General features: G+C 42.0%; 1 protein-coding gene across 2 annotated transcripts in view; it reads right to left on the bottom strand.

The window, feature by feature from the left end:
* The window catches only part of Slc28a3 (solute carrier family 28 member 3), a 103,817-nt gene that overhangs the window by 30,016 nt on the left and 61,796 nt on the right, over positions 1–12,005 (bottom strand). For both annotated transcript variants that reach the window (XM_077796992.1, XM_077796993.1), the window contains 2 exons: positions 10,031–10,123; positions 609–697 (listed from right to left, as the gene is read on the bottom strand). In XM_077796992.1, the coding sequence (XP_077653118.1) occupies positions 609–697; positions 10,031–10,123 (182 nt within the window). The remainder of the gene's footprint in view (positions 1–608; positions 698–10,030; positions 10,124–12,005) is intronic.

The raw sequence follows: 12,005 nt of genomic DNA, 5'->3' as shown, positions 1-12,005 counted from the left end.
AATTTATGTGGGATTTCCAAAATGGATAAATATTATAGTGTTATAATAAGAGTACCAGACAGTCTTGAATTAGGGATCAAAGGCTGAAATTCCAAGTTAGTTCTGCTTTTCTCTGGCTGATTGACCTTAGGTAGGTCACTTCTCTGAGCTTTTTTCCTGGTCCCAAAATTAAAGGTAATAATCTTGCCTCTCCTACATTATGGTAGGAACCTTGGTATACAAGGTAAGAGCAACAGTTTGTTGAGATTCAAAGTGGATTGAGTTTTGAGAAATCGATTGTTATTGATTGACATCAAGAAGATAAATTAACTACTTTTGTATGGACTGGAGCGATTACTTGGTAATTTGCACCTTCAATTAGAAGACTGTCCTGGGTGAATTTAAATCTAGATATTGGGTTCCCAGAACATCAGCCGTCTGAATTGACTACATCGATCATCCTGGAGCTCCATTAATTTTTCTGAAAATGGTGTTGGGTGGGTGGGGATGGGAGTGGTGACAGTTTCTAATAAATCATAACAAGTGTTAAAATTTAGAAGGGGATAAAACAAAGGGACTTATACAAATAGGAGCCCAGGCATCATTATTCCCTGGTTTAAACACTCTACCCTTTCTGATGTGTGTCCTGGTCATCCTCCATGTCTTCTTCTTCTTCTTTCCTTAGAGAATCCTGCTCAATGTTGACCAACTCTTCACCCTGGAAATCGTTAGAGCAGAGATGAAATAAAAAAAAAAAATACTAGGCATTATGGACTCTGGTCTTCTTAGCTCAGAATTGTGACCAAGGATTTCCAATAGGTCTTTTTAAATTGTTATGCAAGAAAATGGCTCCTATTATCTACTGCATAGACATTTTTTCCTCCTATAATTATGAGAAATGCAGGATCACACTTATCTCTCCCTTTCCTCCCAGAGGAGCTGTTGGCATTCTTTCCTTATGGGAACAGGCTCATCTTTGTGCTTTTTCTCCTGTCTCTACTGTAATTATTCAACACCAGTTCTGTTTTCAGGCAAGAGTTAAATGAAGTTTAATATCAGAGGCTGCATAAATCTCCCTTTATACTATACCAGCTTCAGTTTCCAAAGGACTGAGACCAAAACTACTTTTATTTTTGTGGCAAGCTCACTGCTTGGTCTGCAGAGGTGAATCCTAGCTCAGCATCTTCAAGAGATGACAAACCAATGTTCCCTTGGGACATAACATCCTTCTATCTTTTGGGTTGAAGGGGAATATTAATATTTCCCTTACCCAGCAAGGTCTGCTCTAATTAATGGAATGCAGTATATACTTGAGCCATCTTTCATGGACTCTCTTTCTAGGTACAGTCTGAGCTCTCAAATATCCACAAACCATCTTATTCCCAGGAAGGCACAGAAGGTTTTTTCCCCTTTTCCATTCTGCAATAATGTCTCATCTGATAGGTCTGGCTGTTGTAACCAACAGCATGGAAGCTTGCGGTGAGGGGTATACAGATGTGGAAACAGTTTTGAACATGCACCAAGAGATAGGGTATCAAATTTCAGCTTTTGTCATGTGTTATAACCACTGTGACCTCTGATTCTCTGTACTTTATATTATAAATTGTTAGCATGCTTCTGAAAAGAAAGAATCTTCAAAGATCACATAGCTCTGCTGGGTGAGGCAATGCAAACCTATAATCCCAGTTACCTTGGAGGCTAGTGCAGGATCACAAGTTCAAGAGAGACCTAGGTAACTTAAACCCTGTCTCAAAATTAAAAAACAAAACAAAACAAAAAAACGGAATGAGGTTGCAGCTTAGTGGTAGAGTATCTCTGGGTTCAGGCCCCAGGACTAAAAAGAAAGAAAGAAAAAGGTCCCTTCAGTCCTCTAATGCCAAATTCTGTTACACTTATGATTCAGATTACCTCATTTTCTGGGATGGACCCCAGAAACTAGGAAGGGGAGAACAAAACTTGAAGAAGGACCAGCTGAGTCCAAACTGAAAATGCTAAGAACAGGGGTAGAGATGATTCTTATTTCTTTATTTCCTTCTAAGATCTAGCTTCACCCAAATTCAAAGTTTGGCTAACAATTGTCAGATGGTTGTTATTTTCTTGCAGTGACAGTGTCCCAAGTTATCTACTCTTTATGGAAAGCCCAGCATTAGTATCCTTTTCTCTTTTTTCAATACTTTCTTATCTTTTTAAAAACACAACACCAAAACCCCTTGACCCCTACAATCATGGGGCATCTGCCCTGCACCTTCCCTACCTGCAAAGAGTTGTCCCTTCCCTGTCTGGCCACTGCAAAGGAGTGCCTTTACTTTTCATGACCACTTCCCTACTTCCTGTTCACTGCAGAACCACTGTGATTATGTTTCTACTGACCAGCTTCTGCCAAAGTCAAACAGGGCCCACTTTGCCAAATCCAGTAGCTATTCCTCAGTCTTTACTTTTCTGATTATAGTTGTAAATAATTTTTTTAATAGACTTTTTAGAGTAGTTTTAGGTTCATGGCAAAACTGAGATGAAAGTACCGAGTTTCCCATATATCCTCACACAGACTCCAGACTATAATATCCTGCAACACAAGTGTATATTTGTTACAACTAATGAAGCAGCATTGACACATCGTTGTCACCCAAAGTCCACAGTTTACATTTAAATTCACTTTTAGCGTTGTGCAACTAACATATACTCACCATGGTAGCTTTGTGCAGAATCGCTTCATTGCCCTAAAAATGCTCCTATTCATCCTTCTCTCCTCCCCAACTCCTAGAAACCATTAATCTTTTTACTCTCTCCATAGTTTTGTCTTTTCTAGAATACCTTATATTTGGGATGGTATAGTATGTAGCCATTTCAGATTGGCTTCCTTCACTCAGTAACATGCATTTAAGATCCCTCCAGTTCTCTTCATAGTTTGATAGTTTTTTTCTTGTGCTGAAAAACATTTTGTTGTCTCAATGTACCACATTTATTTATCCTTTCCTACTGAAGGACATCTGCTTCCAAGTTTTGACAATTATGAATAAAGCTGTTATAAATGTCTGTGTGCAAGTTTTTATGTGGAATTAAGTAGTTTTCTTTTTTTGTTTATGGAAGAATGATTAACAGCACAAACACTTTTTACAATATATTAAGTGAGATACATTGCTACCTAATAAAAGGGATAGTATAATCTTAATATAGATGACACATGTTGGGTGCAGATCAGGCTGAACTGTGTTGTCTGCAGGGCAGGCTGAACAGATGTTGGCTGCAAGATAGCCCACACACTCAAACCCCCCTCTATCTGGTCCTTTATCACCTGTTTGCCTCATGTCTGAACATTCAACCCCGCTCAAGGCTGAACACTTAACCCCCCCTTGGGCCAACAAGGCAGCTTGCAGACCCAGAGGCCCCATTAGATTTGGGCTATAAAAACTCCCTCCTGCCAGGACCCCCTCTCTCTTGCTCTCTCTCTCTTGCTCTCTTTGTCTTTCTTGCATGTGCTCTCTGTCTCTCTCTTGCTCTTGTTCTCTCCCTCTTCATCTCTCCTCTTCTCCTCTCTCTCTCTCTCTCTCTTTCTCTCTCTCTCTCTCTCCCCCTTCTTTCCTTCTTTCTTTTCTCTTTGTTGCACTGCTGCAATAAAGATCTTTTGGTTGCTCTGAGTGTTGTGGTCACTTTTCTTTCATTTGGTGCCGAAACCGGGTTAGAGGGTTAAAATCCACTTTTGGGTCCCTCTTCCTTCGGAAGTGCCACTCACCGGATGGCCTGAACCCATTTTCTGGATCGCCAGAACTACATCCACCACTGACCTTTGGTTGGTGAGTTTCCCTTTCCTGGAGTCCTAAACCCAATGGTGGTGTCAGGAGGATTTGGCCGTTGATTGTCTGGCAAACCTCTTTGCCCACCTGCGGGGAGGAAAACACCCCACCACAGCCTTCAAGGCCACAGTGGCCCTCAGGGACTCCTTCCTAGGGCAGATTAGATTCCTGGGTTCAAACTTATTCCCTTCCCTTCCCAGATGGTAGTTTCCCAGCATAGGCTTCGTAGGTCTTCCTAGAAGGACTCTGTAACTTCCAGGGACACATAACAGAGAACTGAACATCACCCCACCCAGACCTTCACCATCTCGGTGGCTCTCCTAAAATCCTAGTCCTCACACCTTCAAGACTGGGCCGCCAGAGAAAACCTTACCCTCCCCTTCCTCTCTCTTCCCCTGTCTCTCTCTTTCCCCTCTTTCCGGCCCTGGGAGTATCCGGCCTCTCCAGGAGGGGTCCCGAAAAGCCTTGGCCAAGGTCTCCCACAGCTCGGGCTCTGTCCAGGATGAGAGCTTTGACTGTCAGGATTCGGTGATGACCAAACCCTGCAGCTCGAACCTGCCACTACGGCACTGCTGATTTTTGGCTCTAGCGGGGACGCCCTTTTTGCCAATAAACCAGTTTCCTCCTTCTCTCTTCCACTATCTTTGCGTCTCCTTCCCTCTCCCTTATACTGCGTTTGTGTCCCCTTCCTTCTCCCTTATACTACGTTTGCGACCCCTTCCCTCCTCCTTATACTACTTTGGGACATGGGTAATGTGTCCTCTCTGCCGGTCGACTCTCCCCTACAATGTCTCTTGGATAACCTCAAAACCCTCTCCTTGGCACCTGACATCAAACCCAAAAAACTGATCAAATATAGCACCCAGGCCTGGCCCACTTATCCCTTAGACAACCAAACAGATGGTGCCCCTTTTGGGTCCCTGGATCCCTCCATTCTAAGGGATCTCTACAATTACTGTGAGCATTCGAAAAAATGGGTAAAAAGCTGCTATATCAAAGCTTTCTTCTTGCTTGTGCTCTCTGCACCTCTTGCAGACCTCTGCAAATTCTTCTAGCTTGCAAACCAACACCCACAACCACTGATCCCCAATCTCCTCCTCCTCCGGACTCATCCACTACTTTTGACCCTACTGATGAATTTCCTCCCTATCGCCCGGCTCAAATAGGTCCTCACCCTCAACCTTCTGCCCCAGCCCCTCCACTGTCTCCCCCACTTGAACAACCTGACTTCTCCTCTCCACTCACTAGATCAAAAACCTAAACAACTGCCTTTCCTCAAACCATTGCCTCTTTCCTGAGGTAGCAGGTACTGAAGGAATCCCTCCACCGGCTCACTCCTCTCTTCTTCTGTCAGCGCCCACACCAGGTCCCACCAGGTCCTCTTACCAACTAACCCACAGCTCAAAAAAGCTGAGGAGAGCCCTTGGACCCCTATCAGAGATCTGGTGAAAATGGCTTTTAAAGTTGCTTTGTCATCACTGAAAACAGGTTACTAAGAATTGTCCCTTACAGGCTTTTTGGGATATTCACTCCCATCCTCCCCTCTGCTCTACCTGTTCTACTGCTCAAGTTTTCCTTGCTAGGGAAAGTCCTATTCTTTTACATCACTCCTTCCTCATTCTCAGATCCACCGAGCTGCCTTCCCGTCTTCCCCTCCTTACCCCGGCCCACAGAAAAGTCTTAACTGACCTTCAGAAATCTTCACCACGGCTGATGTTAGGTCTTTCAGCAAAAGAATCTCTTCAAAAAAGTTTAATGTAGATAAACTTCCTATTTTCCTGTTGCCCTGTTTTACTTGGCCATTGTCTGGAAAAATCAGCACTCCAGGAGCTGGACACCCCCTTACTAGTTTTTCACAAAATATGTAAACAAGGCCTCTGGCCTTAAGCTGGGGCTTCACAGAGAAGGCTACATTTCTAAGATAAAAAAGTTACCAACTGGGCTCCATGATAACAGCTGGGGGGGGGGGGAGAGGAGAGAAAGGGAAGAAAAAGCTCTCCCCTTCGCAGGTGTGTCCTTGGAAGGGTTAACTTGCCCAGAACACACACACACACACACACACACACACACACACACACACACACAAACACACAAAAACTTCTTTTTGTGAACTTCTGCAGACTGTGAACTTCTGAGCCCCTTCCCTTACATGTTGGGTACAAAATTCTGAAACAACCTAAACTTGGGGTTCAGGGGATTAATTGATTACAACAGAAGCTGTGCCTTCTGAATCTGGCTGCAACCAAATAAAACTATTTCCCTATCTTCAGTGCTATCTTAGGTGCCTTTCCTTGTCCGTCCCTACAACAGTATAGTTTTATATACTTAAACATTGTTCATGTTTTCATGAAATGGTCAACAGATGTGATTAATTGTGTGCTGCAAAAAACAAAATATCTCTTATTAAAATGGAATAATTTGCCTAAATTCAGTAATTTACAAGGATTGTTTCAAATTATGAATAAAGAAGGAGTTAACAGATAGGAAAGAGAAATTAGAAGGGTCTAAGTATGGATTTAATACAAGGAAAATGTGTTTCTGGATAAGAGAGTCTATTAAGTAAATAAGAGGGTTTAAGCAAGTGATGAAGAAGGTCTGTGTACACAGGCTATATAGGTTTAAGTAAGTATTAAAAAAGGTTTGTGTATACAACTATGGTTAAACAACAACTGTTTTTTTTGCAATATTGTAATATGTTATTTCTTTAAAAGCTAAACTTGATTAATATAAAAACATCAATAATAATTGTGGTACTATTACTCTTCTTTGTATATTAAATGCATTCATATTTTCCAGGTATATGTCATTAAGATAGAAGCTTTAAAAAAATTATATCAAGCTGGTGTTCTCAAAAAGGTTGCATGGTTATTTTAGGCTTATAAAAATAACATATTGGAGATTTATTTATATCATTTAATGTTCTATAACTGGACCTGTTATCAATAAGATTAATATACAGTTCTATACACTGGGTACAATTTAAATGTAATATAATGTATTACCTAGTATTCATGTGATATATATATAAACTTTATAAAATGATATTTAAAAACAAAGATCAGTTCGATAGTAGAACACTTTACCTAAGATTTATAAATCTTAGTCTTACCTGAGATAAGTCTGTGCTTCCCATCTTACTACATGTCAGAATGACTCCAAAGTAGGCCAGACTTTAGTTAAAGCCCAGTACTCTTAATTTAGGGTGAAACTGACTTTGCTGGATGTTTATGATCAAGACTTAAAGTTAAATTAAAATGGCCAAGAAAACCAATATTTGGCTCTGGCCCTCTGAGTCAGTCTGAATCCAGGGAACAGGGAACTTCTCTAAAGAGCTTTGCAACTCTGGGCCACATAACCTCCTGATCAGGGAGATTATTGAGACCACTAGAGAATGAAAAGCCAATCAGTGCACTTGCAGGAGGGTCATCGGAGAAGGGAGACATCCCTGATGCTTCCAAGGGAAGCCACAAGGTCAAGCAAGACCTGGACCCATCCTAACGCAAATGGCACTAGCAGAACTAAGAAGCTGCTCTCAAGTTTCCCCACGAGCGACCCCTATGGGAACTTGGCTGACTCTTAACAATAGATAGAAACAAAGTCAATTTTGACCAACTTGATCTTAAACACCTACCAAAACAAGTTAAGCCAAAACACAGTCATTCTTGGGAGTAATAAAGGACAAGAACAGCTAGAAAAGAGGAGACATCAAGTAGGCCAACAGGTTCCATGGTGAATGTTCAGTCAAGTATGGCCTTGGCTCCTCCCCCTCACAGGACCCCTATTAGTCCTCTCTCTGTTTCTCCTAATAGGACCATGTCTATTAAATTGTCTACAGAAGTTCCTGCAAGATTAGATACACAAATTCACCAACAGGTCAGTCAATCAACTACTTCTTTAAGACTACCAGCCCTGATGCCCAAGACGGAGACCTATGAATCATGACCAACTCCTCTGGCTCCAGAGACTCTGCCCATCTAAAACCCTCTCTAACCCCTTTTTCCAGTTTTCACAACCCCTCTTTCACTTCCTAGGAATGAGAACTACTCTCCAGCAGGTCCACTCTGCTTATTCTGTCTGCTCTACAGTATCCCCACAAGGAAGCATCAAACCTAAACTCCCCACACCTCAGATGAGGAGCCACTAGCCAGACAAAGACTGGTAGATCAACTTCACTCATGTGCCTAGGCACAAAAAGCTTTGCTACCTACTTATATTAGTTGATACTTTTTTAGGTTGGATAGAAGCCTTCCCTACATCCAGGGAAATTGCTGACACTGTCACCTCCATCCTCATCCAGCAGATCATTCCCAGGTTCGAACTTCCCACTTCCATCCAGTCAGACAACAGTCTGGCCTTCACTTCTCAGGTTGTTCAGCTAGTCTCCAAAGTTCTCAACATAACTTGGAGGCTCCACCTATCAACCCCAATCCTTGGGTAAGGTTGAGAGGCCTAACGGCATTCTCAAGGATCATCTCACTAAACATGCTATTGAACTCAGGCTCTTCTGGCCCAATCTCCTGCCATTGGCCCTCACCTGAATTCAGGTAACCCCAAGAGCTCCCTCAGGCCTTAGCCCCTTTGAGCTACTCTCTGGGTGCCCTTTCTTAATCAACCAAAGCTTTCCAATCACTCCTTCTCCCTTTGTGTCCTACCTGCCTAATCTCACACTTCTATGCAAACTCCTAAGGGAACATGAAGACCGGTGTCTTCCTGTGCCATTCATTGCCTCAATCCCAGTGCAACCACAAACTGAATTGGACCCTCTTCAACTGGGTGACTCAGTCTTACTTCAGGAACTGCATTCTCAATCGTTGGAACCTCAATGGATGGGACCCCATACAGTCATAGTTACTACCCCAATGGTGGCAAAGCTTTTGGGCCACTCCCCCTGGTACCATGTCTCCCACCTTAAAAAGGCACTTGTTCCAAATGTCCAGTCCTGGACTTCCACCACGCCCACCAAACTCAAAATTTCTCGCCAACCCTCTTCTTTTACTAATCATTATTCTCTCTCAAGTTTCTATCTCAAACCACAGATACTGCTTCTACATCCAAGCAACATGACACCAGGATGACACCACCCACTCTCAGTTTATGGGTCAAGGCGATTGCTCTTCCACTGGCTGCAATTGGTCTGTCACCCTTAACATTACTGGATTCAACCAAGCCACCTCCAATACTTCCTAGAGTCCCTGCTACAGAACTAGTGGCTGTTACCAAGAATCTCCTCCATCCAGGACTGGTTTGATGCCATCGAGGACTTGTGGCTTCAAGGAACTTTTATGGAATTTACCCTTACCACAGTAGTTGTCTGTAGCCAGAGTGTTATTTCTGGCTGCCCTGGTGTTCTCAGACCTGTCCCCCGAACATTCCTCCACTTCCCCTTCTAGGTCTAACGCCACCCACCATTAAGCAGGAAGTAGCTAGAGGACTTTACGCCATCCCTCGTGTCACTTAGAAAAGCAAAAAGGGAGGAATGTTGGGTGCAGAGCAGGCTGAACTGTGTTGTCTGTAGGGCAGGCTGAACAGATGTTGGCTGCAAGATAGCCCACACACTCAAATCCCCCTATATCTGGTCCTTTATCACCTGTTTGCCTCAACTCTGAACATTCAACCCTGCTCAAGGCTGAACACTTAAATCCCCTTGGGCCAACAAGGCAGCTTGCAGACCCAGAGGCCCCATTAGATTTGGGCTATAAAAACTCTCTCCTGCCAGGCCCCCCTCTCTCTTGCTCTCTCTCTCTTGCTCTTTGTCTTTCTTGTGTGCGCTCTCTGTCTCTCTTGCTTTTGCTCTCTCTCTCCTCTCCTCTCCTCTCCTCTCCTCTCCTCTCCTCTCCTCTCCTCTCCTCTCCTCTCCCCTTCCCTTCCCTTCCCTTCCCTTCCCTTCCCTTCCCTTCCCTTCCCTTCCCTTCCCTTCTCTTCTCTTCTCTTCTCTTCTCTCTCTCTCTCTCCCCCCTTCTTTCCTTCTTTCTTTTCTCTTTGTTGCACTGCTGCAATAAAGATCTTTTGGTTGCTCCAAGTGTTGTGGTCACTTTTCTTTCAACACATGAATGTGACTTTTTTTTTTTTTTGCCATAAAGACAGTCTAAGTTCCAAGATGTCGGTCATTGATTTTTTTTTTCTTGGATTTGTTCTCTAAATTTTATTTCTGGGGATAGAACCCAGGACCTCAAGTATGCTAGGCAAGCATTCTACCACTAAGCTGCATCCCCAGCTCTGTTACCATGGTGATGAGTCCCTCAACCACCATCCAGCTCTACCTGTTTGGTGTTTCCTTGTTCCCGGCTTTGTACAACTCGACTCCTAATTGAGCTGTTTCCGGATATGTCCTGGTTTTCAAGAAGTTCTTCATTCTAAGGAAAATGTACAGAGTACAAAAATAAAATGTCAAAGCTCCAACACAAATATTGTTCCATAAATGACACCTAGAAGAATTCTGAAGGATGAGATGTGGAAAGATTTGGTGTTCAGATGAAGCATCTGATTTAGGAAATTGCACCTGAATGGGCTCAAAAACACAGGTGATTTTTGTTTTGTTTTGTTCTGATAGAAAAGATCTGTGTGTTCCAGGTTGAAGAAAAGGAAGAAGGACAAGTGCTCTCATTTAGGACAGATAATGTCCTAATGAGCAGAGCTGGACCGGTGGGGGGGGGAGGGGGAGGGGGCAGGTTTCCACTCTCTACCACCCACATTACACAGGTTTTGGACTTACAAAGGGAAATAGGATGTGGCAAACCACAGGCCAAATAATTTTATTCTTAGATGTTGGATTTACGGGATGCTAATGTTTTGTGTGGTTTAAAGTAATGGCTGGGAATTGTTAGAATTTTAATTCTTGGTAACTTTGCTTTTAGTGGAGACCCAGAAAAAAGGCAATCTTACTCTTTTTGCATGTATCCATTTATAAAAACACCTTTAATAAACCAATATATATTACTTTTGGAATTCAAGAAGAATACTTGAATTTATTTTTAGCAGCTGATATTTTAGCACTTTAACTTTTCAAATAAATCAGAAGTCTCCTCTAACAAATTTATGAAGATTAACCTGTGTACGTCAAACCTAATTTACTCACTTTTAACTGTTAATGTTGGGCTACCCATGAAAACCAAGATATCAGACAAGTGGAGTTAATAGTAGAAGCCATCTTTTCTGCTAAGGAAAAATCCTAGAAACAATGGATATTACATCCTGAACATTTTATAGAAACCAACACTGTATTGATTGCCTGACCATCTAGAGAAATTTATGGGTTGAATTGAACATTTTTTAAAACTATTTTTTAAATTATACATGATAGTAGAATGTATTTGGACATATCCTATATACATAGAGTATAACTTTCCATGTTTGTGGTTGTACATTATGTGGAGTTACACTGGTCATGTATTCATATAAGATCATAGGAAAGTTATGTCCCATTCATTCCACTGTCTTTCTTATTCTCATACCCCTTCCCCCTTATTCCACTTTGTCTAATCCAGTGAACTTCTATTCTTCCCTCCCCCTGCTGCTTATTGTGAGTTAGCATTCCCATGTCAGAGAGAACTTCAGCCTTTGGGTTTTTGGGACTGCCTTATTTCACTTAGCAGGATAGTCTCCATTTCCATCCACTTACTGTCAAATGCCATAATTTCATTCTTTATGGCTGACTAACATTCCATTATGTATATGTGCCACATTTGCTTAATTTATTCATCTGTTGAAGGGCACCTAGGTTTGTTCCATAGCTTAGCTATTGTGAATTGAGCTGCTATAAACATTGATGTGGCTATATCACTATCATTTACTAATTTTAAATCCTTTGGGCATATGCTGAGGAGTGAGATAACAGAGTCAAATTGTGGTTCCATTCTAAATTTTCTTAGGAATCTCCATACTGCTTTCCAGAGGGGTTGCACTAGTTAGCAGTCCCACCAGCAATGAATGAGTGTGCCTTTTCCTCCCACATCCTCACCAACATTTATTGTTACATGTATTCTTGATAATTGCCATTCTAACTGGAGTGAGATGATATCTCAGTGTAGTTTAGTTGCATTTCTCTATTTGCTAGAGATTTGAATATTTTTTCATATATTTATTGACCATTTGTCTTTCTTCAGTGAAATACCTGTTTGGTTCCTTTTCCCATTTATTATTTGACTTATTGGTTTTTTGGTGTTAAGTTTTTTGACTTCTTTATATATCCTGGAGACTAATGCTCTATCTGAGGTTCAGGGGGCAAAGATTTTCTCC

The sequence above is a fragment of the Urocitellus parryii genome, chromosome 4 (assembly GCF_045843805.1).
Source record: "Urocitellus parryii isolate mUroPar1 chromosome 4, mUroPar1.hap1, whole genome shotgun sequence".
NCBI lineage: Eukaryota > Metazoa > Chordata > Mammalia > Rodentia > Sciuridae > Urocitellus > Urocitellus parryii.
This window is presented reverse-complemented; position numbering and strand designations above follow the sequence as displayed.